The following is a 27,747-nucleotide window of genomic DNA, read 5'->3' on the forward strand; positions in this document are numbered from 1 at the left end:
AAATAATTGGCATAGATGAACTGTAATCTGATTAATCATCTCTCTTCAGTTCCAGGGAACCGTGGTGGATACAACAGGCGGGGAAACATGCCACAGCGAGGAGGTGGATCTGGTGGTGGTGCAATTGGCTATCCATATCCTCGTGGTCCTGTTTATCCAAGCAGGGGTGGCTATGCCAACCGAGGAAATTACAGTCGAGGTGGCTTGCCCACCAGGGGGAACTATAACCAGGTAAATGCCATTAATATATGGTCTCAAGTATCATTTGGTATGACACAGTAGGAAAAGCTTTTCCACAAACTAATAGACCAGTAAATGTGATAGGTAGGCCAACAGAACTTGATCATTTCTAAAGTAGACAATGCATGGGGAGAAGAAATAGCCAGGAGTTAGAAAGGGTTTGTTGTTTACCTAGTAATAATAATAATAATTTTATTTCTTATATACCGCAAAAGCCATAGTAGTTCGACCCGGTTTACAACGAAGAAGGGCTGGACAATCAGCGAAAATGGTACAATGTTACAATCAGATAAAATTAGGTGGTAGAGAAAAAAATGGTACAACTGAGAGAAAAAATGGTACAAACAGAAAGAAAGATGGGTACAATTATGGCAGTGAAATGGTACAGTGAAGAAGGTCAAGACAATCTGCGTAAAGGACATAGAGAGATAGAGGGCCAGGGTGGGCATAGGGTCTTAGGGTATGAATCGGGTGAAAAAGCACAGTTACTTACCGTAACAGGTGTTATCCAGGGACAGCAGGCAGATATTCTTAACGCATGGGTGACGTCACCGACGGAGCCCCGGTACGGACCTTTTTAACTAGAAAGTTCTAGTTGGCTGCACCGCGCATGCGCGAGTGCCTTCCCGCCCGACGGAGGAGAGCGTGGTCCCCAGTTAAGATAAGCCAGCTAAGAAGCCAACCCGGGGAGGAGGGTGGGACGTAAGAATATCTGCCTGCTGTCCCTGGATAACACCTGTTACGGTAAGTAACTGTGCTTTATCCCAGGACAAGCAGGCAGCATATTCTTAACGCATGGGTGACCTCCAAGCTAACAGAGAGGGAGGAGGGATGGTTGGCCATTAGGAAAATAAATTTTGTAACACAGATTGGCCGAAGTGTCCATCCCGTCTGGAGAAGGCATCCAGACAGTAGTGAGTAGTGAACGTGTGAACTGAGGACCAAGTGGCAGCCTTGCAGATTTCCTCGATGGGCGTGGAACGGAGGAAAGCCACAGAAGCAGCCATAGCTCTGACCCTGTGGGCCGTGACAGCACCTTCCAGTGAGAGACCAGCCCGAGCATAACAGAACGCAATACAGGCAGCAAGCCAGTTGGAAAGCGTCCGTTTAGAGACAGGACGACCTAGACGGTTAGGATGAGCGGTGAGCCCTGGTACGGTCAAGGTAGTATGCAAGGGCACGCTTACAATCCAGCGTGTGCAACGCCTGTTCCCCAGGATGAGAATGGGGTTTAGGGAAAAAGACAGGCAACACAATGGACTGGTTGAGGTGAAAAGCCGAGACCACCTTGGGAAGGAATTTAGGATGGGTACGCAGAACCACCTTGTCATGGTGAAAAACAGTGAACGGTGGATCGGCGACCAGTGCATGCATCTCACTAACCCTCCTGGCAGAGGTGATGGCAATGAGGAAAAGCACCTTCCATGTGAGAAGTTTGAGCGAAGTTGTGGGAAGAGGCTCAAAAGGGGGTTTCATGAGGGCTGATAAAACCACATTCAGGAGGAGGCTTCAGAGGTGGTTTGACATTGAAGAGGCCTCTCATGAACCGGGAAACCAGTGGATGAGCCGTGAGAGGTTTTCCGAGGATAGGCTCATGAAACGCAGTGATGGCACTGAGGTGGACTCTGATTGAGGTAGACTTGAGGCCAGCGTCGGACAGAGAGAGCAAATAGTCCAGTACAGTTTCCACCGCTAATGAGGTGGGATCGTGATGATGCAGTAGACACCAAGAGGAGAACCTGGTCCACTTCTGATGGTAACATTGGAGGGTGGCCGGTTTCCTGGAGGCATCCAAAATGCGACGGACAGGCTGAGACAGATTCTCTGGAGAGGTCAGCCCGAGAGAAACCAAGCTGTCAGGTGGAGCGAAGACAGATTGGGATGCAGTAGAGACTGACGTTGCTGCGTAAGTAGAGTAGGAAATACAGGAAGAGGAATGGGCTCCCTGGAGCTGAGCTGAATCAGGAGGGAGAACCAGTGTTGGCGAGGCCACCGAGGAGCGATGAGAATCATGGTGGCCCTGTCCCTGCGGAGTTTGGATAACGTCCGCAACATCAGAGGTAGTGGAGGAAAGGCATAGAGGAACCGATCCGTCCAGTCGAGCAGGAATGCATCTGGGGTCAGACGATGAGGAGAGAAGAGTCTGGAACAGAACTGGGGTAACTGATGGTTGTGAGGCGCTGCAAAGAGGTCCACCTGCGGAGTGCCCCAGCGAGCAAAGATGGAGTGGAGTGTTGAAGGGTCCAGAGTCCACTCGTGAGGTTGAAGGATGCGGCTGAGATTGTCGGCCAGGGAGTTCTGTTCGCCCTGGATATAGACAGCCTTGAGGAAGAGATTGCGGGCCGTGGCCCAGGTCCAGATGCTGAGAGCCTCCTGACAAAGGAGGCGAGATCCGGTGCCGCCTTGCTTGTTTATGTAGTACATGGCGACTTGATTGTCTGTGCACAGGAGAAGGACCTGAGGGCAGAGAAGGTGCTGGAAGGCCTTGAGAGCATAGAACATGGCTCTGAGTTCCAGGAAATTGATGTGATGTTGACGCTCCTGAGGGGTCCAGAGTCCCTGGGTGCGTAGATCTCCCAGGTGAGCTCCCCACGCATAGGGGGAGGCATCAGTGGTTAAGATCATGGAGTGAGGGGGTAGATGAAAGAGTAGACCCCTGGAAAGATTTGAGGAGTTCAACCACCATTGAAGAGATTGCTGAAGAGACGATGTCACAGAGATGGGATGAGAAAGAAGATCCGTGGTCTGTGACCATTGGTTGGCAAGAGTCCATTGAGGTGTCCTGAGGTGGAGTCGCGCCAGAGGAAGCACATGGACCGTTGAGGCCATGTGGCCCAGGAGGACCATCATCTGTCAGGCAGGAATGGAGTGATGAAGGAGCACCTGACGACAGAGGTGGAGCAGGGTCCGTTGACGGTCGGAGGGGAGAAACGCCCTCATTAGTGTGGTGTCGAGAACTGCTCCAATGAACTGAAGTCGCTGTGTGGGAAGCAGATGCGACTTGGGGTAGTTGATCTCGAACCCCAGGAGATGGAGGAAAGAGATGGTGTGATGAGTGGCTTGTAGCACAAGTGGAGACGTAGGTGCTTTCACCAACCAATCGTCCAAGTAGGGGAACACCTGGAGGTTGTGAGACCTGAGGAAGGCCGCCACCACAATAAGGCACTTGGTGAACACCCTGGGCGATGAAGCGAGGCCAAAAGGTAGCACTTTGTACTGATAGTGACGGTGCTGAATCTGAAACCGTAGGAAGCGACGTGAAGTCGGATTGATTAGGATGTGAGTGTAGGCCTCTTTGAGGTCCAGGGAACATAGCCAGTCGTGTTGAGAGAGAAGAGGGTAAAGCGTGGCAAGGGAGAGCATTCTGAACTTCTCCTTGACCAGACACTTGTTGAGGTCCCTGAGATTGAGGATGGGACGAAGGTCTCCTGTCTTCTTGGGAACCAGGAAGTAGCGGGAGTAGAATCCCTGACCCCTTTGGTCCGGAGGCACCTCTTCGATGGCATTGAGAAGAAGGAGGGAGTGGACCTCCCTCAGGAGGAGGGGGGTTTGGGAGGAGTGAGAAGCAGACTCTAAGGGAGGATTGTCTGGTGGAAGAGTCTGGAAGTTGAGAGAGTAGCTGTGGCGAATGATGTTGAGGACCCATTGGTCTGATGTGATGACCTCCCAACGGCTGAGGAAGATTTGGAGGCGACCTCCGATAGGCTGAGGAAGAGGCAATGATGGTGGGAGACTGGCTATGCCCTGGAGGAAAAAGTCAAAAGGGCTGAGATGGTTTTGACGGAGGGAGAGGCTTGGCAGGTTGGTGAGACTGTGAGCGAGCCTGAGATTGATGCTGTTGACGAGGTCGGCGAGGCTGCTGTTGAGGCGGGTTGAGAGGTCTGGCCGAGAACCTGCGCTGTTATGAAGACTGCTGTCTGTAGGTGCGAGCAGGTGGAGTCTTCTTTTTAGGTTTAATCAGAGTGTCCCACCTGGTCTCATGTGCTGAGAGTTTCTGGGTTGTTGAGTCCAGGGACTCTCCGAAGAGTTCATCACCCAGACAAGGTGCGTTAGCCAGGCGGTCCTGGTGGTTAATGTCCAGGTCAGAGACTCTCAGCCATGCCAAACGTCGCATGGCCACCGCCATGGCAGATGCGCGAGAGGTCAGCTCAAATGAGTCGTAGATGGAGCGAACCATGAATTTCCTGAGTTGGAGGAGGCTGGAAATATGTTGCTGGAAAAGAGGGACCTTACGTTCAGGAAGGTATTTCTGTAAGGAGGAGAGCTGTTGCACCACATGCTTCATATAGAAGGAGAAATGGAAGGTGTAGTTGTTGGCTCTATTGGCTAGCATGGCATTTTGGAAAAGGCGCTTACCAAATTTATCCATGGTTTTTCCCTCTGCCAGGAGGGGTGGAGGCATATACACTGGAACCCTGAGACTTTTTCAAAGTAGATTCCACCAGGAGGGATTCGTGGGGCAATTGAGGTTTGTCAAACCCTGGGATTGGAATAACCCGGTACAAGCTATCCAATTTGCGAGGGGCCCCGGGAACAGTGAGGGGAGTCTCCCAGTTTTTATAGAAAGTTTCCCGTAAGATGTCGTGGACAGGCAACTTTAGAAATTCCTTGGGAGGTTGCTCAAAGTCTAGGGCATCGAGGAAAGCCTGAGACTTTTTAGAGTCGGACTCTAAGGGGATGGAAAGAGCTGCTGCCATCTCCCTAAGGAATTTAGAAAAAGAGGATTGTTCTGGTTTTGAGGCGGTATCGGTCATGGAGGGTTCTTCGTCGGTTGACGAAGCGTCCTCTTCGGTACCGTGCAGGGAGTCTTCCCACAAGTCTGGGTCTCTAACGTCAGGGTGTGCACGTTTGAATATCGGTGTGGAAGGCTCGGCATGGCGGATCTTTGAGAGAGATTTGCCTGAGCGCACCGAGGCGGTACCGGGAGAGGAAGACCGATGTCGTTCCTGGGACCGGGAAGGGTCGGCAGCAGTACGGGTATGCACTGTAGGTGTTTCAGCCAAGAGCACCGGCATGGAGGTATTAATCGGTACCGAGGGGGTCGACACTGATGGGACAGTGCGAGGCTCGGACCGGTCCCGTACCGGAAGGTGCGGTGCCAGCAATGCCGGCAACAGTTGTTGGAGTTGTTGCTGGAGCTGCTCCTGTAATTGGTTTTGGAGTATGGCCGCGATGCGGTCATCCAGGGGGGGCACCGGTACCGCTTTTTTCTTCTTCGGTACCATAGGTGCCGCTCTACGCTCCGGCGATGAGGAGGCCGATGATGAGGCACTCACCGATATCGGAGCGGAGCGTTTGCGGGGTCGGTGCGGTGCCGGGAGGGCCGGTGTCGCAACCGTGGCAGGAGGGCGCTCAAGGGAAGTGGAAGGCTTCTTAGCCGGCTTACCTGGGCCCAACGACCCCGAAGAAGGGTCAGGTGGTGTCGACGTCGTGGGTGCCGACTTTTGTGGTGCCGTCGACGTCGCAGCAGGTTCCATGGCAGATCCGGTACCGAATAAAAGATTTTGCTGGATCTGCCTGTTTTTTAATGTGCGCTTTTTAAGCGTAGCACAGCGAGTGCAAGAGTCAGCCCGATGCTCTGGACCCAGGCACTGCAGGCACCAATTGTGCGGGTTGGTGAGAGAGATCGGTCGTGCACACCGCTGGCACTTCTTAAAGCCCGGTTGAGGGGGCATGAAGGGAAACACGGCCTCCGCAAAATCGAATCCGGAGGCCTGTATGGTGGCAACAGGCCCCGCCGGGGCCAGCCTGAAAAAATAAAGAAAACTGGACGAGTTTTTTTTGTTTTTTTTTTTTTGCAAGTAAAAATAGGGAGTCCGAAAAGAAAAATTAGAAGAAAAACAAAAAATTACGCGAGCGGGAAGGCAGAAACTAGCTTTTCAACGGCCGTTGAAAGCACATGCGTCTTCTTTACTCCGCGGAAACGAAGAAACTGGGGACCACGCTCTCCTCCGTCGGGCGGGAAGGCACTCGCGCATGCGCGGTGCGGCCAACTAGAACTTTCTAGTTAAAAAGGTCCGTACCGGGGCTCCGTCGGTGACGTCACCCATGCGTTAAGAATATGCTGCCTGCTTGTCCTGGGATAAGATTAGTTTTTAGTAGTTTCCTGAAGTTTAAGTAGGATGAAGAGCGTGAGATGATGTGGGCCAGCCAGTTATTGTGATGACCTGCTTGGAAGGCAAGAGTTCTATTTAGATATCTTTTGTAACGGCAGGTCCTTAGGGTAGGGTAGCTAAACAGGTGGGTTCTACGTATGAGTTTGGATGGGCGGTCTAGTAGGCTGTATGGCTTTATGAATTGGGTAGACCAGTAAGCCCTTCACTAACTTCTATTATAGACCATTAGAGTTTGGAATTACACTCCAATTTTACTTTTAGCCGGAGCCTTTCATTGATATGCTGTTCTGTGGTTGAGCTTGTTTGGATCGTACCATACCTCCCCAATTAGTAAAAACCTTTTACTCCTGCCCTGGTGCATTGCTGGACCACCAGGGATTTTAATCTTCCTACGCTCCTGCCCCATGCAGAGCCACTATCTAAATGGCTGCCGTGAGTTCCCACGGTCTCGCAAGGTTACAGCAAGAAGTCACAGCAACCGTTCAGATAGCAGCTCTGCATGGGGTAGGAGCTTAGGAAGAGCACTCCTGCCCTGGTTCACTGCTGGACCACCAGGGATTTTAAAGGTACACTTTTTACTAATCAGGGAGGCAGGAGGGATGTGAGAGTTTAGTCAGCCAGGACAGGAGGTGGAAGGGATCCTGGACCACCAGGGATTTTAAAGGTATGCTTTTTACTAATGGGGTAGGCGGGAGGGATCTCCTGTCCCAGCTGCACCACCAGGGCTTATGGCAGGTATGGTAGAGGCATGCAAGGCATTGGGGAAGGGGGGGGGGTTACAAGGGACACAGCCTGGCAAGGATGGAAGGGAGGAGAGGGTGCAGAGTCTGGCAGGGCACTTGATAACCCTCACACAAACACCCTCAGGTTTATATATTTAAGTTGGCCCTTTTTTTCTCCTTTTTGGTGAGAAAAAGGGTTATTTCGGTTTATATACAGGTCAGTTTATATACAAGTATATAGGGTATTCTAAAATTAGTAAGCCCTATATGCAGATTATTTTTAACCAGTTAAAAGCAAATCCAGACTGCTTCAAAGCTTGCCTGTATATCCTGTACCAATTTTGACTTGGTAGAAGTAAGTCTGCAACAGAATTTGAACTTTGCTCACCTAGACTTTATATAATATATCAATAGTCTGATTTTTAAAAAAATTCTCTTCCCCCCCCCCCCCCACCAAGCAAGCACACACATTCACTCTCTCCCTTTCTCTTAATTTGTTTGCCGATTCAGTGACACACAAAGAGTGAGACCTGACATACCTCTGGGCCTCCTAAAGCAGAGGGTGGCCGGTTGACAGAGGCAGCACTCTGAACAGAAAGCTTGCGACCTGCCCTGCCAGGGCCTTCCCTCTGCCATGTTACTGATGACGTGGCAGAGGGAAGCACTAGTGGGACAGGCAGCAAGCTGCCTATTCACAGCACTGCTTCTGCTAGACTTCCCACTGCTGCTTTGGGAGGCCCGGAGATATATCAGATTTCACACGGGGGGTAGTGGGTAGCTGCTGCACAGGGGAAGGGGAGAAAAGCTTTTGGACATGGAGCGGAGGAGAGGAAGGGAGAGATGTAACAAAGAGGGTAAAAAGGGGTGAGAAAGAGAAATCCTGCATCTAGTGGAGGGGAAGGAGACATGCATGAAGAAAAGGGAGAAATGTTGGACATAGGGTGGAGGGCAGGGAGAGATGGGTAATTGATCGAAGAATGGTCTTCCACGTCAGGTAATTGAGGCCAGTACTACACTCGACTTCAAGGGACGATGGGACTGTCTAGTGGGGTCACTCCAGAGGAATGCTTAAAAGATGGATTCTCGAGGAGGGAGGGTTCTTGAGTGGGCAGACTTGTTGGGCCGTCGGCCCTTTTCTGCCGTCATACTCTATGTTTCTATGTTGCACATGATAATGGAGGGGAGGAAGGGATAGATGCTGCTTGCAAGAAAATAGAGAAATTTGACCCAGGGCACAAGGCAGGGAGAGAAAGATATGGTAGACAGTGGGAAAGAAAGAGAAATGTTGGCTATGGCAGTGGAAGGTAGAAAAATATTTTCTGTTTTGTGATTACAATATGTGTGATTTGAAATGTGTATCCTGCCAGAGCTGGTTTTAGACAGCAAGCATGAGCTAGGACCCAACAGAGAAGAAAAGACTGTTTACACCACAGTGACAGTGTGGGGTTGGAGAGAGCAAAGGGGGGTGGGGTGGGTGAAAGGATTACAAAATAAACTTACCAGGATGTTGGGGGGGGGGGGGGGGGAACCGCATGATTGAGTGGGAAAATCAGTCAAAAAATTGATCCAAAAGGCTGAATTGAAAAAATTTTCCCTAATCAGGCAGCACTAGTGTATATATATGTGTAAGCCTCATTATCCCAGGACAAGCAGGCAGATATTCTTGACTGATGGGTGACGGCACCGACGGAGCCCCGGTACGGACAATTTTAAAGTGATTGCACTCTAAGAACTTAGAAAGTTCTAGCTAGGCCGCACCGCGCATGCGCGAGTGCCCTCCCGCCCGACGAAGGCGCGCGGTCCCCAGTTTCTTAGTTTCCGCGGAACTAAGAAGACGCGCGTTTCCAACGGCTGTTGGAAAATTTTCTTTTTTCGTCGCCTTCCCGCTCGCGCGTTATTTTTCCTCGTGAAATTCTTCACATTATTTTTTTCTTTCCTTTACTTGTAAAAAAAAAAAAAAAAAAAGTCTATTTTTTCGACTTTTTTCGATCGGCCCCAGCGGGGCCTGTTGACACCATCGAAGCCTCGAGCTTCGATTTTGCTACTGCCGTTTTTCCCTTCATGCCCCCTTCACCGGGTTTTAAAAAGTGTCAGCGGTGTGCACGCCCTATTTCCTTATCCGACCCGCACAAGTGGTGCCTTCAGTGTTTGGGTCCGGACCATAGGGCTGAAACGTGCACCCGCTGTAGTTCTCTTCAAAAGAGAACTTTGAAGAATCGCCAAATCCAACAGCAGATTCTTTTCGGTGCCGCTATGGAAGTTCCACCGGCATCGACCCCGGCATCGGCAACTTTCTCCAAGTCGACACCGGTGGTTTCGACACCGCAAGATGCAACTTCGGTGTCGCACCCCACAGGTAAGCCGGCTAAGAAGCATCCCCTACTGTTCTTGGCCCGCCAGTCGAGCATGCAGTGAGCCAAGTCCTGCAGACTGCGCGCCAGCCCCGCAAACGCTCCACTCCCATAGAAGTGACTGCCTCTTCATCGGCATCGACTTCGCCTGAGCTTAGAGCGGCACCGTAGGTACCGAGCAAGAAAAAAGCGGTACCGGTGCCATCGGGACCGTCTCTGGATGAGCGCATAGCATCCATTCTCCAGGTCCAGCTTAAGGAGCAATTGCAACACCTGCTTCCGGCTCTCCTGACCCCGAACCTTCCGGTGTCGGTACCTACTGAGCCTACGGTACTGATCGTCGACCAGCCTATTCTGTCAGCATCGACGCTATCGGCACGGCTTAAATCTGCCTCTTCTATATCTATGCCTCTTTTATCGGCAGAGCCAAAGTCTCTTCGTCGAGCTGCTCATGCTGTCTCTGATCTGGTACCGCTCTCCGACACCCGTACCGCTTTACAGTCACCGGGTACGGTGTCGATGCGTTCTGGTAAATCGGTACGCAAGACCAAGCATACCGAATCCTCTACTCCTCTATCTCAGGGCCGTCTTCCATCGGTACGTGACCCTGATTTGTGGGATGACTCCGAGGATCCCCTCGGTACCGAGGAGGATTTTTCATCGGATGAGGATGACCCATCAGTGCAGGATCCTGCTAGTAAGCCAGAGCATTCTTCCTTCACTCAATTTCTTAGGGAAATGTCAGCAACCCTTTCTCTCCCCTTGGAGTCTGATTCTAAGAAGTCCAAAGCATTCTTAGATGCTTTGGACTTTGACCAACCTCCCAAGGAATTTTTAAAATTACCCCTTCACGATATCTTAAGGGAAACTTTTTATAAAAATCTGGAGACTCCTCTCACCATCCCAGGAGCTCCAAGAAAATTGGAATCACTTTACAAGGTGATACCTATTCCAGGGTTTGACAAACCTCAGCTTCCACATGAATCTTTGCTAGTGGAATCAACCCTGAAAAAATCTGCAGGCTCAAGTGTGTATGCTTCTGTCCCTCCTGGCAGAGAGGGCAAGGCTATGGACAAATTTGGTAAACGACTTTACCAAAATGCTATGTTGGCCAACCGTTCAGGTAACTATGCATTCCACTTCTCCTTTTACCTGAAACATCTTATCCAACAGATGGCCACTTTTCAAAAATATATTCCTGACCGCAAGCTTTCTGCTTTTCAGCAATGCACTGCCAGTCTCTTGCAGCTCAGGAAGTTTATGGTCCGTTCCATCTATGACACTTTTGAACTGACATCCCGAGCCACTGCTATGTCTGTAGCGATGAGACAATTGGCATGGCTTCGCATCTCAGACCTTGATGTGAACCACCAGGACCGCCTTGCCAATGCTCCCTGCCTGGGTGATGAGCTGTTTGGAAAATCACCACCACCCAGAAACTTTCGGCTCATGAGACGAGGTGGGATACCTTATTGAAAAATAAAAAGAAACCTCCTCCTCCTCTTCCATTTAGGCAGAAACTTCATACCAGCGCTGGTTCTCTGCTCGACCAATTCAGCCTCATCCTCCTTAGCCTCGGAGACAACGGCAACAACAGCAACAACAGGCTCGGCAACAACAGCCACCTGCAATGAAACCTGTTGCCCAGCCTAAACCAACTCAGCCCTTTTGACTCTTTTCTCCAGAGCATTGCCAGTCTTCCTCCCTCATGTCCTCTTCCACAGCCTATAGGAGGTCGACTAAACATTTTTCTGACTCGATGGGAGGTAATCACCACCGATCAGTGGGTGCTCTCTATCATCGCCCACGGTTACTCCCTCAACTTTCAGACTCCTCCGCCGTTAGGCCTGCCAAAAGAGTCTGCTTCCAACAAGTCTCAGTCCCTCCTTCTCGCTCAAGAGGTTCAATCCCTCCTTCTTCTCAATGCCATCGAAGAAGTTCCTCCAGATCAGCGAGGTCAGGGATTTTACTCCAGGTACTTTCTAGTCCCCAAAAAGACCGGAGACCTCAGACCTATATTAGATCTCAGAGATCTCAACAAATGTTTGGTCAAGGAGAAGTTCAAAATGCTCTTTCTTGCCACCCTCTACCCTCTTCTCACTCAGGGCGACTGGCTATGCTCCCTCGATCTCAAAGAGACCTACACACATATTCTTATCCATCTGACGTCCAGGCAATATCTACGTTTTCTCATCAATCAACATCATTATCAGTACAAGGTGCTACCCTTCGGTCTGGCCTTCTCTCCCAGGGTATTCACCAAGTGTCTGATTGTGGTAGCAGCCTATCTACGCTCTCACAATTTTCAAGTCTTCCCTTATCTGGACGACTGGCTGATCAAGGCTCATTCCCCTCAGGCGGTTCTGCTTGCCACCAACCAGACCATTCACTTCCTTCAACTGTTAGGTTTCGAAATCAATCTACCCAAGTCGCACCTCATTCCAACCCAGCGACTTCAATTCATTGGAGCCATTCTGGACACTGTTCTGATGAGGGCGTTTCTTCCATCCAACCGCCTTCAGACCATCCTTCATCTCTGTCGGCAGGTATTTCATCAGATTACCATCTCAGCAAATCACATGATGGTGCTCTTGGGGCACATGGCTTCGACAGTGCATGTCACACCCTTTGCACGTCTCCACCTGCGCACTCCTCAATGGACCCTAGCGACCCAGTGGTCCCAAGCGACGGATCCTTGCTCACAACACATATCTGTGACATCGTCTCTTCGACAGTCGCTTCTTTGGTGGTTGACATCTTCAAATCTATCCAGAGGTCTTCTGTTCCATTTACCTCCTCATCATATCGTGATCACCACAGACGCATCCCCTTATGCCTGGGGAGCTCACTTGAACGAATTCCAAACTAAGGGGTTTTGGACTGCCCAGGAAAAGAAACACCACATCAATTTCCTGGAACTCCGAGCAATGTTTTATGCCCTCAAGGCTTTTCAGCATCTTCTCTTTCCTCAAGTACTACTCATTTGCACAGACAATCAAGTTGCATTGTACTACATCAACAAACAGGGAGGGACGGGCTCTCGCCTGTTGTGTCAGGAAGCCCAACGGATTTGGTCTTGGGCGACAGCTCATCAATTATTCCTGAAGGCTGTCTACATTCAAGGAGAGCAGAATTCCTTAGCAGACAATCTCAGCAGAATTCTCCAACCTCACGAATGGACTCTCGACCCCTTGACTCTCCAGTCCATTTTCACTCAACGGGGCACTCCTCAAGTGGACCTTTTTGCAGCTCCTCACAATCATCAACTGCCCCTGTTTTGCTCCAGACTCTACTCCCCTCACCGTCTGGCACCCGATGCATTTCTCCTGGATTGGACCAATCTCTTCCTATATGCATTTCCCCCTCTACCTCTCATGCTGCGGACATTGTTCAAGCTCAGGAGGGAACAAGCCACCATGATTCTCATCGCTCCACGGTAACATTGGTTCTCCCTTCTACTTCAACTCAGTTCCAGGGAAACCATAATTCTTCCACTGTTTCCTACTCTGCTTACTCAGCATCAACAGTCCCTATTGCATCCCAACTTACCGTCTCTGCATCTGACAGCTTGGTATCTTTCGGGCTAACTTCGGCTCACTCACTCCTTTCTCAGCCTGTCCATTCTATCATTGATGCTTCCAGGAAACCGTCCACCCTTTATTGTTACCAACAGAAGTGGTCTCGGTTTTCTTCCTGGTGCCTCTTACATCACCATAATCCCACGTCTCTAGCAGTGGGACTCGTGTTGGACTATCTTCTTTCCCTGTCAGACTCTGGTCTCAAATCTACTTCTATCAGAGTTCATCTCAGTGCCATTGCTGCTTTTCATGAGCCAATTCATGGAAAACCCCTCTCTGCTCATCCTTTGATTTCCAGGTTCATGAGAGGCCTTTTCAATGTGAAGCCACCTCTTAAAGCCCCTCCTGTTATCTGGGATCTCAATCTGGTTCTTTCCGCTTTAATGAAGCCGCCTTTTGAACCTCTGGCTACAGCACATTTCAAATTTCTCACTTGGAAAGTGGTCTTCCTTATAGCGCTCACCTCTGCCAGGAGGGTCAGTGAGTTACATGCACTAGTGGCTGATCCACCTTTCACTGTTTTTCACCACGATAAGGTAGTTCTGCGTACACACCCAAAGTTTCTCCCTAAGGTTGTGTCTGACTTTCATCTTAACCAGTCCATTGTCCTACCTGTTTTTTTCCCGAAGCCTCATTCTCACCCAGGTGAACAGGCTTTGCATACCTTGGACTGTAAACGTGCTCTGGCTTACTAGCTCGAGTGCACTAAACCTCACAGATCATCTCCTCAGCTTTTTTTGTCATTTGATCCTAACAAGCTGGGTCATCCTGTATCTAAACGCACTTTATCCAATTGGCTTGCGGCTTGCGTTTCATTCTGTTATGCTCAGTCGGGCCTGATACTGGAAGGTTCTGTCACGGGCCACAAGGTTAGAGCTATGGCAGCGTCTGTAGCTTACCTCCGATCCACTCCCATTGAGGAAATCTGCAAGGCTGCTACTTGGTCCTCAGTTCATACTTTTACATCTCACTATTGTCTGGATGCATTCTCCAGATGGGATGGACACTTCGGCCAGTCTGTTTTACAAAATTTGTTTTCCTAATGGCCAACCTTCCCTCCATCCCTCTTTTTGTTAGCTTGGAGGTCACCCATCAGTCAAGAATATGCTGCCTGCTTGTCCTGGGATAAAGCACAGTTACTTACCGTAACAGGTGTTATCCAGGGACAGCAGGCAGATATTCTTGTGTCCCTCCCACCTCCCCGGGTTGGCTTCTTAGCTGGCTTATCTTAACTGGGGACCGCACACCTTCGTCGGGCGGGAGGACACTCGCGCACGCACGGTGCGGCCTAGCTAGAACTTTCTAAGTTCTTAGAGTGCAATCACTCTAAAATTGTCCGTACCAGGGCTCCGTCGGTGCCTTCACCCATCAGTCAAGAATATCTGCCTGCTGTCCCTGGATAACACCTGTTACGGTAAGTAACTGTGCTGTTTGAGTACCCTATCATGCATGCAACTGCAAAGCATCAAAGGGCCTATATGAATAAGATTACCAGTAACATTAGATTGGGTACTCTTGTTCATACAGCTGTATTGTAATTCCTTGTGAAAGGACTGCAGGGTATAGGACTTTTTCTGCAGATTTCGGCAGTGGAACCCAAGCACAGTACCGGGTAAAGCTTTGGATTCTTGCCCAGAAATAGCTAAGAAGAAAAAATAAAAACAATTTTAAATTGAATCAGGTTGGGCAGACTGGATGGACCATTCGGGTCTTTATCTGCCGTCATCTACTATGTTACTATGTAGACATGGGTGTACAAAATCTCTGGATTCCTATCCCTTCCCCCCCAAAAAAAAAACCCAACCTAAAATCTTACTGTGATCTATTTTCTGCAGAATTTCAGAGGAAGGGGAAATAATCGTGGCTACAAAAATCACTCTCAGGGCTACAGCCAGTGGCAGCAGCAGGGTGTAAGTATTTATTGCTTCGAATGGAGGTTTAGATATGACATTAGTCATCTTATTAGGTGCAGTGAATGGGAAGATGTGCTTAATGTTTATGGTTTTATGCATTGCTTTAAAGAGTGCTGAATTATAGCAGTGCCTCAGGTGTAAAGAGAGGTGCAGTGGAAAAACCTCTAATTTAGAGAGGGGGTGCCAGGAGCATTTCCTTTTTTGTTGATATTCTCAGAGGACAGTGGAGCCTGCATGAGAAGCTACTGTTTTGAATTAACCAAGTTTTTGAGCCAGCATACTGTACATGTACTTCCATAGCAAAGCAGCAGATGAATCCAGAGACTAGTGGGTATAGCTCACATCGACCAGCAGGTGGAGATAGAGAACTGATTAACAGTTGGCCTTAAAGGCTGGTGTTCCTTTAGTTAATTCAGTTTTGCTCTATCTCCCAGCAGGGTTGGAGCTATACTTCTAGCTCCTGGTCTCTGCCTGCTGCAGGATAGATTAAAGTGGTGTTCTGTTAGGATTCCTCTGTTGAGACTAGTTCTCTTCAGTAGGTGGGGGTGCCTGGCTGATTGGTGCCGGCTTTGGGAGGTACACCTGGGCCCTCCCAGGTCCCTGCTCCACCCTCCCCTCCGTTGGATAGAGGGGTTCCTTTCCAGGTGCAGGATATTGGCTGGCTTCTTCATTCCAGTATAAAAAAAAAAAAAAAAAAAAAAATGGAGCCTTCCTGCTAGTACTGAGCCGGGCAGTGGTTAACTCGGCTTCCAGTACACTTACCAACGATTGCCTGGCTTCGGGAGTAAGCGGCGGACCGGGTGAGTGTTTTCCTTGCCTTTCTCGATTGTGGTCGCGTTTCCCGGGTGCCGGGCGTCTTGGGGGGCGGAGTCGTCTTTCGGCGGCGTTCGCCGCGTGTGTAAAAAAAAAAAAAAAAAAAAAAACCGCGTCGGAGCTGTTTGGCAGGCCGAGGGGGGATGGCTACAGAAGTTAGTCAGCGGTGTTCGCGCTGTGGGGAGCGCCGAACACGGTCGGGTCTTTGTTCTGCCGGGTGCTTGGAAGCACAGGCAGACGACCCGTTTTTGGCGGCTTGCGAGGCGGCCATGTCCCGGGTGCGGGAGTCTTGCGCAATGTCCCCGCCGCTCGGAGCCGATGCAGGGGTGCTGCAAGACTCGGCCATGGAGGACAAGAGTGAGGCGGCGGGGGAACAGGCGAAAGCGCTGGAGGCCGGCGCGGCCCCTCCCCTCGGCTCGGAGCAGGGCGGGGGAGTCCCTCTTAGCTGGGGTGCATTTTCGCCCGAATTTGTAATGTTGCTCCATCAGGCATTTCAATTACAGCGCTCGCAGCCTACCCAGCCGGGGCTGGGGGCCGGGCGGTCCCTTGCAGTTCCCTCTACCTCTAAGGGGGGGGAGGGGACAGAGGCTAGACCCACGGCAGGGGCAACAGGATCCCCGGGGCAGTCGCAGGGGGCTAAGAAGCGCAGGCTAGTGGCTGCGGAGGCAGTGGATATTTTGCCTAGATCTCCTTTTTCCTTGCCGGAGTCTTTGGAGGAAGGGGAGCTCTTGGATTGGGACTCGGAGAGTATCCCGGGTAGGGAGGGGGATGACCCTACGGCTATCCGGTTGTTCCATAGAGAGGAGCTTTCTTCTTTTATTACAAAAGCTTTGCAGAGTTTGAACATTGCTCAGGAAGATGCCACGGGGTCCGGTAACCCCTTGATGGCAGGTACCCGTAGGCCGCCTAAGGCCTTTCCGGTCCATGAGGCCATGCAGGAGCTGATCTCGGCGCAATGGGAGGCGCCGGAGGCCAGTTTGCGGGTGGCAAGGGCCATGAGGCTCTTATATCCGGTCGTTCCGACCGAACTGGACAGGTTTAGATTGCCTAAGGTGGACGCTCTGGTGGCAGCGGTGACTAAAAGAACTACCTTGCCGGTAGAAGGGGGCGTGACACTTAAGGATGCACAGGATAGAAAGGTTGAGGCATCCCTAAAGATGTCCTTTGAAGTGGCTGCTGTTACCTTACAGGCCGCAATATGCAGTTCTTACGCGGCGCGAGCTTGTCTGCAGTGGTCACAAGGGATGACCGATAATTTGCTGGAGTCTGGAGGTTCTATCCCTTCGGAACTGGCTGATTTGGAGTCCGGCTTGGCTTATCTGGCGGACTCCTTGTATGATATTATTAGGGCGTCTGCGAAACAGATGTCTCTGTCTGTGGTTTCCCGCAGGTCCTTGTGGCTCCGTCATTGGGCGGCCGATGCAGCATCCAAGCTCCGACTGGTGAGACTCCCATTTAAAGGGGGGTTATTGTTTGGAGCAGAGTTGGATAAACTGGTAAAGGATTTTGGGGATACCAAAACGCAGCGTTTGCCGGAGGACAGGGCTAGGCCCCCGGTAAGGGCCGCATCGTCTAGGCCGCGGTTCCGGGATGTTAGGCGGGCCAGGGCTGGTAAACCTTTTTCCAGGTCTGCATCTGGCCCGTTTTCTGCTTCGAGACCTCGGTTTCAGCAGAGAAGTTCCTTTCGGACGGCGAGACCCTCTTCAGGGCAGTCAGTCCGTACCCCAGCCAGTCGCCCTCCACAATGACGGGGGCTTGGCTCCCTCCGCCCTGCCCTTAGGGGGTCGGCTTTCGGCATTCCGGGCGGAGTGGGCCAAAGTCACGTCAGACCAATGGGTATTAGACATTGTTCGCGAAGGGTACAAATTAGAATTCGCCGCTCCCGTCGTAGATTCTTTCTTGGTGTCCCCGTGCCGTGGTGCGGCCAAGGGAGCCGAGGTCCGCAGGACACTGCAGGGGCTGCTCGAGCTGGGGGCGGTGGTACCAGTGCCCCCGGAAGAGGTAGGCCGCGGTATTTATTCCCTGTACTTCATTGTTCCAAAGAAGGGGGGGTCCTTCAGACCAGTGCTGGATCTCAAAGGGGTCAACAGATTCCTCAGCGTGCGCCATTTCCGAATGGAAACGGTGCGCTCGGTGATTGCGGCGGTAAGACCAGGCGAGTTTCTCACGTCTCTCGATCTCAAGGAGGCGTACCTCCATATTCCGATATGGCCTCCGCACCAGCGGTATCTGCGGTTTGCGATTCTGGGCCAACATTTCCAGTTTCGGGCTATGCCCTTTGGCCTGGCGACGGCCCCCCGCACTTTTTCCAAGGTCATGGTGGTAGTAGCCGCTTTTCTACGCAAAGAAGGGATTCGGGTACACCCTTACTTGGACGATTGGTTGATACGTGCCTCATCCCGGCAGGAGAGTTGGGCGGTGACGCAGAGAGTGATCTCTCTCCTTCAGTCTTTGGGGTGGATTGTCAACTTTCCCAAGAGTGTTGTGGCCCCATCGCAGTCTTTGGTGCATCTGGGGGTACGGTTCGATACGGCTCTGGGGAAGGTGTTTCTACCCCGAGATCGGGGGGAGAAATTGCAGGCTCAAATTCGCCTCCTTCTCGGGTCACCCAGACCTCGGGTTTGGAATTATGTACAGGTGCTGGGCTCCATGGTGGCGACTCTGGAGGTAGTTCCCTGGGCCCGGTGCCACATGAGGCCCTTACAGCAGTCTCTGCTCTCTCGCTGGTCTCCAGCTTCTCTGAACTACAATGTGCGTCTCCAGTGGAGTCCTCGAGCGGCTCACAGCATGCGCTGGTGGCTCCAGGACTTGCATCTTTGGAGGGGCATGCCGTTGGCCACACCAGATTGGGTGGTAGTGACAACGGATGCCAGCCTGCAGGGCTGGGGAGCCCAGTGCATGCAGACGTCGGTGCAGGGAATTTGGTCTTCCCAGGAGGCTCAATGGCCCATAAACTTGCTGGAGTTAAGAGCGATCCGGTTAGCGCTGCGGGCGCTTCAGGCACTAGTTCACGACAGACCGACCAGGATCTTTTCGGACAGTGTCACGGCGGTCGCGTATGTCAATCGGCAGGGGGGGACCCGGAGCCCGCAGTTAGCCGAAGAGGCAAGACATTTGTTTCAATGGGCAGAGCTGCATGTTCCGCTTCTGTCGGCGGCGCACATTGCAGGGCACGAAAACGTGCAGGCAGACTTCCTCAGCAGAACTCTTCTCGATCCGGGAGAATGGGAGTTGTCGGCTCGAGCATTCGGCCTGTTAGTCCGTCGTTGGGGGTTGCCAGAGATGGATCTCATGGCCTCTTCCCGCAATGCGAAGGTGCCTCGGTTCTTCAGCCGACATAAGGATCAGGGATCGGAGGGGGTGGACGCATTAGCTCTCCCGTGGCCTCCGAATTCCCTTCTTTATGTCTTCCCACCTTGGCCCATGATAGGGCGGGTGTTGCAACGCATCTCTCGATTTCGAGGCAGAGTAATCCTGGTGGCTCCGGATTGGCCACGGCGGCCGTGGTACGCAGATCTGATGCGGCTGTCGGTCGGCGAGCAGGTAGCGTTCCAGGTTACTCCGGACTTGCTAACTCAGGGTCCAATATTAATGGAAGATCCGGGCCGCTTTGGTCTTACGGCCTGGCTATTGAGAGGGCAAGGCTGAAAAAGAAGGGCTATTCAGAACGGGTGATTTCGACCCTGCTTAAGGCTAAGAGGATTTCAACGTCAGCCTCCTATGCGAGGGTCTGGAGAGTCTTTGAGACTTGGTGCGGAAGACACGGAATTGCGCCTTTCCATGCTTCTCTGCCGGCTATTCTTGCGTTCCTGCAGGAGGGCGTAGAGAAAGGGTTAGCATATAACTCTTTAAAGGTTCAAGTATCGGCCATTGCCTGTTACAGGGGCCGGGTGGCTCGCTCGGCTCTCGCATCACAGCCGGACGTGGTGCGTTTCCTCAAGGGGGTTCAACATATCAGGCCGCCGGTTAAGCGAATTTGTCCAACTTGGAACCTTAAGCTCGTCCTTGGGAAATTGCAGGGGGCACCGTTTGAGCCCCTGTCAGCGGCCACGTTGAAAGATGTCACTCTAAAGACAGTTTTTTTGGTAGCGATGGCTTCAGCAAGGCGAGTATCGGAGCTGCAAGCGCTTTCTTGCAGGGAACCCTTTTTGCGTTTCTCGGAGACTGGGGTGACGGTGCGGACGGTGCCGTCCTTCCTGCCTAAGGTTGTTTCGTCATTTCATGTGAACCAGAGTTTGTTCCTGCCATCCTTCAGGAAGGATGATTGGGGGAAGCGTTTTTTGGCGGTACGGCTACTGGATGTGCGCCGTATGCTTCTCCATTATTTGGAGGTGACGAATGATTTTCGCCGGTCGGACCATCTCTTTGTCGCGTTCGCGGGTAAAAACAAAGGGATGGCGGCGTCTAAAGCGTCCATTGCGCGTTGGGTCAAGGACGCTATTGCTTCGGCGTATGTGTTGTCAGGGAAGAAAGTACCGGAGCATCTTCATGCTCATTCCACTCGGGCTTTGGCTACATCTTGGGCGGAGTCCGGGGGGATGTCATTAGAGGAGATTTGCCGGGCGGCCACTTGGTCGTCAGGGAATACTTTTTCAAAGCATTATCGGTTAGATGTAGCGGCCCGTTCAGAGGCGAGTTTTGGCGCAGCAGTGCTGGCAGAGGCGGCATTGGCGTCCCACCCAGTTTGAGTTTGCTTTGCTACATCCCACTAGTCTCTGGATTCATCTGCTGCTTTGCTATGGAAGGTAAAATTATGGTCATACCTGTTAATTTTCTTTCCTTTAGAAGCAGCAGATGAATCCAGAGCCCCTCCCCATATGCACGGACTGGGTGTAGGGTGGTTAGGTCGTTAGGGTAGCCGGGGCTATAGTTGGTAAGTGTATTCTTTCATGACTGAAAAAAAAAAAAAAAAAAAAAATATGTATCAATTCAATTAAAATAAAAAAAGAGAGAAAATATCAATGGGATTCAGAAGAGAAAGACAAATTTGTTACTGGAATGGAGTTTGTGGCTGCTCATTGTCCTTTCGGGATGCTTGGGCAAAGTGCATAACTGAATTAACTAAAGGAACACCAGCCTTTAAGGCCAACTGTTAATCAGTTCTCTATCTCCACCTGCTGGTCGATGTGAGCTATACCCACTAGTCTCTGGATTCATCTGCTGCTTCTAAAGGAAAGAAAATTAACAGGTATGACCATAATTTTACCTTAGTTCTCTTGAAACAAAAAGAGGAGATGGAGGTACACCTGATGGTGAACTCCTAGACTGATCTTATGTGTCTGTGCTCTCTCCTAACAATAGTAAGCGTTTGGCTTACTGAGTATGTGCAGAGACTCCCACCTCCTTCCCTAGCCTGTCAGTTTTTTCTTAGCTGATTCTAACTGGTCGCAGCTCTCCCCTCTCTCTCATTCAAACAATTATTTCATATTAATTTAAAAAAAAAATTAATATAGATAGGGTTTCAAAGATTTTTTAAACCTCTGCCTGATTAAAAAATAAGCACATAGATGATCTTCAATCAACCCCTTCCTTCAGAGAAAATAAATGTTAAAAAAAAAATAGAACTGACGAGGGACACTTTCTAAAAATGGGAGAAACTTTTCAACCAGCAGTGATGCGGACACTAGGACCAAGCTGCTCTCACCTGACAGCAAAGCTGCAGCGCAGCTTCTCTCTCTTGGCAGCATGACTGACACAAGCTCCCATAGCCACTGCATACACTTACCTTCCCTCCATCCCCTCTAAATTAGAGGTCTGCATGGGACCGGGGATCGCGGGAATCCCCCGGGTCCCGTGGGGATCCCCCAGTCTACGGGGCTCCCATGGGGAGCCTACCTAATTTCAAATTCAGTCCGGTGCCGCAGCGGGAACGTCTATGCTGAGCACATAGGCAGTGAGCTGAGCCACGTATGCACGCATCATCCGGGGGAGGGGACTCTTTGTGCATAATGCTGAGCTCATTGCCTACATGTTGAGCCTACGAGCTGAGCTCCATGCTCAGCATAGACATTCCCGCCACAGCGCCGGACCTGGACTGAACTTGATCACCTGGGGTCTAGTTAAGGGGGGCAGGAACGATCTCTGGTGTCTCCTCTCCCAATGGTTGCCTCATTCAACATCACAACTCCTCTTTTACGCCAACCAAAATCAACACAGCAACATCCTTCTGTAGACTGCATAAAAGAAAGGTATGCACTTTCTGTTCACATACTTTTTATGTGCAAATGAAGGCACATGTTTTTAAAAGCCCTTTTTTGCATGTAAAACAGCCTTCTCTACAGTATGTGTAATACATTTATTCAATTATCCCGACATGCATAATTTAGAAATGGTTTAATATGCTGGTTTAATACCTCTGAGTTCTCTCTCATTCATTATACAGTATTTTGGAATAATATAAAAATATTTTGTTGCATATAGTACATCAGTAAACTAGAAATGCATAGCTAAAAAAAAAAAACAACAACTTTCTGAGGAGAAAAAGGAGATTGACTTTACTTTCTAGATCTCAAAGAAGCTTACACTCGCATATCCATTCTACCTGCTCACAAGAAGTGTCTACTTCTTCATAAGTCTCAGGCACTTCCAATACAAGGCTTTGCCCTTTGGATGAGCGTTTACTCCTTATGTCTTTATGAAATGCCTAGTGTAGCTGCAGCAGCCTTTCACTCATAGAGTTTCATGTGTGTTCTTACTAGGAGCACTCTTGAACACAGTTCAGAGCAGAGGGTCAAGAATCTCATTTGCCTGTGTCAGTCTTTATCTTCAAGAGCACTTCTGCCCGCCAGATGTTATGCCGCCTTTTTCATATGGCAAGACCCCATTCGCACATCTTCAGTTGAGGATTCTGCAACAGACCTTATCAGCCCACTGGTCCCAAGCCACGGGATCCCTATCTACTCCAGTACAACTTATCCCAGATCTCCAGCACTCTCTCCAATGGTGAATAGTAGCCCACAATCTGGTCTCCCATTCCAGCCACTTTCCCTCCAAAAACTTATGACCATGGACACTTTTGATACTGGGTTACGGAGCTCATCTAGACAGTCTCTATACTTGGGGAGTGTGGTCTCACCATGGACTGACCCTCCATATCAATCTCCTAGAGTTATGAGCAATAAGGAATGTTTTCAAAACATTCCAGGACTACCTCCTTCAGGAAATACAAGGGGGTGCTGAAAAGTTCTCAGCTCAACCAACTTCCTAAATTCTGAGCGTTATTTTGCCACTGTAGCTGAAAAAGGTGTTTTATTTTGCAGAGTGCCAATTTGTAGAATCATTAATGCTATGTTTTGACATTGTTTCAGATCATTGATTGAACCATGTCAACAAAAAAGTGTGGAATTTTTCAAGTGTGGAACTCTGAGTCGTCATGAAGTTCCTTTTCCTGTAGAAGAAAACTCCAAAGGAAATCCATGAATGTATGATGTAAACATTGAATGGCAAATGCCCATCATACTCCACAGTGAAGAAGTTGGTGTGCAAACTTTCAGTGTGGAGATTTTGATACCGAAGATGCAGCAAGGTTGGGAGGCCTCAAGAGTTTCAACTCCTAAAATTGTTGACTACGTCCGTGACCTGATTTTGGTAGATCGGCAAATATCAGCTAAAACAATTGCTGAGACTACAGATATCCAGGGAACCTGGTGGGTGTATAATCCATGATCAGCTGTGTATGCAGAAGCTGTCAGCCAAGTGAGATGAGAAATGAGGTCGAGTGGATACTTCGAAGTTGATTTGCAGCATTTTCAGTGAGCTGGTGTCAAACTTTTGGAACAGCAAGTTACTGTTGTTGAAGCATTATACCACTATGATCTGAGACAAAACAGTCCATACAGTGGCAGCACTCAAGTTCTCCAAGGCCAAAGAAATTCAAGACCCAGGAAGGTGGTGTAGTGGTTAAAGCTACAGCCTTGGCACCCAGAGGTGGTGGATTCAAATCCATACTACTCCTTAAGACAATGGGCAAATCACTTAATACCCCCATTGCCCCATGTACATTACATAGATTGTGAACCCACCGGGATAGACAGGGAAAAATGTTTGAGTACATGAATAAATTCATGTAAACCATTCTGAGCTCCCTGGGGAGAACGGTATAGAAAATTTAATAAATATCTTACAAGAAGCCAATCAGTTACTGTAACTTGCTGTGCTGATTAAATGAGGCATTGAAAGAAAAAAAGAAGAGGGGGAACTTGAAAGGAGTTCTTTTTGCAAGACAATGCATCTACTCACTAGATCTTGCTCTATTTTTCCGTTTCCAAACCTTAAAAAGAATTTGAAAGGGTGACAGTTTGCGAGTGATTCAGAGGCGATTTTATCAGATATCGGAATGTTTTTTAGAAGGGTTACAGAAACTTCAGACACAATGTGCCAGGTGTGTTGAACTTAGGGGTGAATATGTGGAATAACTTGTAAGATTAATTACATTAGTTACTTCTATTCTGCCAATACCTTGCAGTTCTAGGTGGATTACAAAAGAAGGTAACTGGACATTTCCAGGAAAATTACAAATTAGGGTGCTGTTTACATGGCTGAGACTTTGATGGGAAATTTACAAGAGTAGGGATAGTCATGGAGATGTGTTATGATTTCTTGATAAATTTTTTGAATAGCAGGGTTTTATTCGAAATGATTTGAAGTTGGTCATTGTCAGCATGTTGGAGAGGAGGTGATCAAGTTTTGCTGCTTGTGTTGCTAGTAGGTTCTCATACATCTTCTTGTGCTTTGTACCTTTGATTGGGGGGTGGGTAAATGGGGTCTAAGTTCTCATTTGTCTGGTTGATTTGTTCCGGTTTAGGCAATTGATTAGATGTGTGGGCAGTGCCATTCATTACTTTGAATAATAGTCAGTAGAATTTGAATAGTATTCACGCTTGTATAGGTAGCCAGTATAAGTCTAGGTATGTGGTGGTGATGTGGTCATATTTGCTTAGTGAATAGATCAGTCTGAGGGCTGTGTTTTGTGTTGTCTGTAATTGTTTTATCATGTTTGCAGGGCACGGCAGGTAGAGGATGTTGCAGTAGTCCAAAAGTCTTTCTGGATGGTCATCTTGTTTTGAACTTGCATGGTGCAGCATCTATCTATGGCTCCACATCATTCTCTTTGTAGTTAGGCTGAGAACCTTTCAGCACCTCGTCTTAGTACTTGTCCATACAGACAACCAGGTTGTCATGTTTTATTTAAACAAGGAGGCACTTGCTTTTATTCCCTTTGTATGGAGGCAGTCGAAATTTGGAATTGGGCCACTGCTCACAGGATGCTTCTCAAAGAAGTTTTATTTGGTGGGAAATCAGAATGGCAGACAGGTTAAATAGACTTTCCAACCTCGCAATGGTCTTTCACATAAGTCTTGCATCCGATTTTCTCTGAGTGGGGAATGTCAAACATAGTTCTGTTACGTCCCTTCTGGATTCCATATTCTAGTGTTCAATCCCAACCTGCAGTCTGTGTTTTGCAAAATTCACATCTTTTCAGAGCACATGCTGCACACCCTCTAGTGGTAGAAACAGTTTCAACTTCTGCAAGCAGTCTGGGCAGAAGTCTTTTACTGTTACTCTGCTTCTGTTCCTTATTTTTTTGCTTAAAGTTCACTTTGTTCTCGGTGACTTCAGTGCCTTGAAACCCCTCCTCAATGGTCTGCTGTCAGAAAAAAAGGCGCAGTCCTGCGGAGCCAGACTGCAGCTTCACAGAGAAACTCTGGTGGCACTGTGAAGCCAGCCTGCTGTGTGCCACCTTCTGGAAATACCTGGGGTCCCTCCCATGGAGTTTACAGGCCGGTGACCCCACAGTCACAGGTTTCTTGCGCAAGCTGAGTGCGTCTGGATAGAAACCCACTCGGGTTTCAGGGCACAGGTTGCCTTTACCACTCGACCGCATGGCAGAGGATCTGTGGGTGTGGAGGTTGAGGTCGGTCTCTGGCCAGCTGGCAGTCTGAAGATCTCCATTCCTGGGCATTTAGAGCTGTTCTGAGGCAGAAAAGCCTTTTATTCATTCAGCTGCTGATGAGCAGAAGGCATTACAGAGTCTGTGAGTAACGCCATTGTTTCCTATGGGAACTTCAGGGTGGCTTGGAAGACGTTTTAAAATCTGTAATTCTCCCAAGACCCCAAATCACTATTTTTTTAAAAAAATTTTCAGATGTTTGTTATTTTTGCCATTTTTATGGTGTGAATTCATGATGGTGGCCATCTTGGATTTTAAAATTGATCTTTTTTTCTAACTTTAAATTCTGCCTCAAAAACCCCTCAGTTTGACTGAAGCAGATGTTGGCTTCTTAGCTTTGTTACTGAACTCATTGTCCTATGAGCTGGCGTCGGGCAGGAAGTCACGGTATGGGCACTGGTTAAAGTGCACTTGGCAATATCCATACCAGGTTCCATGGATAACGTCACACACATGAGAATATATGCCTGTTGTCCTTGGAGAACTCCGCTAGGAAGATCAACTGCTTTAACACCTAAGTAGCAGCAAGACCAGCTGCCTATAATAGGAGCCCTTGCCCCGATCCAGCCAGGCATGTGAGCTCCTCCCCCTATATCCCGTTTAAGAGATCAATCTACCTGCTTTAAATATCAGCAGCAGTAGAAAAACAACTGCTTTTACATACAAGCAGCAGCGAGACCTACCGCAACCACCAAGAGCCCACAGACCCGATCCTGCCAGGAGTGTGAACTCCTCCCCCTGCAGTCCATTGGAGAGATCAATCTGCCTGCTTTTAAATATCAGCAGCAGTGGAGATCAACTGCTTTTACACCTAAGCAGCAACGAGACCAGCCACAACCACCGAGAGCACACAGACCCGATACTACCAAGAGTGTGAACTCTCCCCCCCCTGCAATCCACTAAGAAGATCGACTGTCGGCTCCGGGCGGCTTTCCCGCAGAGGAGAGAATCCTGCATTCACCGTGGGCCTCATCTGGGGCAGCATCCTTGGAACGGCTGGGGCACAGGCAGTGTGTCTGGGAGGGAATGCATGGATGGGAGAACATCTCAGGGGAGGAGACATAGGCATCCTGGGACTGTCGGCCAAGTCTCTTCCCTGAAGAAGCCCTTTCTGGAAACGTCAATCGCTCCTCCTAAACTTACTTGCTCCACTTCATCACTTCATCATGCTTCTATTCCTTTCTCTCCTCTCTTCTACCTTCCAAAGTATTTAGATCAATGCTGTCTTGTTAAAATGTTTATTTTATTTTTATTTTTCCTCTAACTCTACTTTTCACTTCTCTATTACCCTCCAGGTACTTTAGTTAGATTGTGAGCCTTCGGGACAGTAAGGGAATTTTTCAAGTACCTTTCTTATTTCTAATCTTAATGTATATTTTCTGTAAACCGCTTAGAACCTAACGGATGTAGCGGTATATAAGAAATAAATTACATTACATTACATTACATAAGTATCATTGCATTTTCTAATGAGAAGCTTATTCATAACTAGCTTTGTATTTCTTAACAAGGTGGTATTAATGTTTATTTAGCAGGAGGAGCAAGTTTCATTTGACCATGGGTTAGGTGATGCTTTTTCTTCCAGAAAATTGAGGTTAAATTTATCCAGAATTTTAATCTGATTTTTTCTCCTTTTTTGTTTTTCATTCACAGCAATTTTGGGGTCAGAAGCCATGGAACCAGCAGTATCACCAAGGCTATTACTGAAATACTCAAATATAAATGAACTGATACATATTTCTCTTCAAAACCTTCACAAGAAGTCGACTGTTTTCTTTAGTAGGCTAACTTTTTAAAACATTCCACAAGAGGAAGTGCCTGCAGGTTCCCCCACCCCCATTTCTGGTTTTGTTTCATTTGTTTTAGATACTGTGGGTTGATTTTGAGTTTTCTTTTTTTTGTACATTTTTAATTGCAGTTTTAAAATGAAATCGTAAGAGAACCTCGGCATCATGAACGATAAGAGAATGTCAGTATTTCAGGGTTCTACCTTTTATCTGTAAAATGTGATCTTTCTCTTTTCCCCTTTCTTACCATAACTAAAAGTAAATGATATTGCTTTGTA

General features: G+C 49.1%; 1 protein-coding gene across 1 annotated transcript; it reads left to right on the forward strand.

The window, feature by feature from the left end:
• Nucleotides 1-27,747, forward strand: LOC117357403 (heterogeneous nuclear ribonucleoprotein U-like). Its single transcript, XM_033937924.1, has 3 exons — nucleotides 1-231; nucleotides 14,843-14,917; nucleotides 27,336-27,747. Exons 1-3 carry the CDS (start codon nucleotides 16-18, stop codon nucleotides 27,387-27,389), a joined length of 345 nt encoding a protein of 114 aa, XP_033793815.1. The 5' UTR covers nucleotides 1-15; the 3' UTR covers nucleotides 27,390-27,747.

Source organism: Geotrypetes seraphini, chromosome 3 (genome assembly GCF_902459505.1).
Source record: "Geotrypetes seraphini chromosome 3, aGeoSer1.1, whole genome shotgun sequence".
Classification (NCBI taxonomy): domain Eukaryota; kingdom Metazoa; phylum Chordata; class Amphibia; order Gymnophiona; family Dermophiidae; genus Geotrypetes; species Geotrypetes seraphini.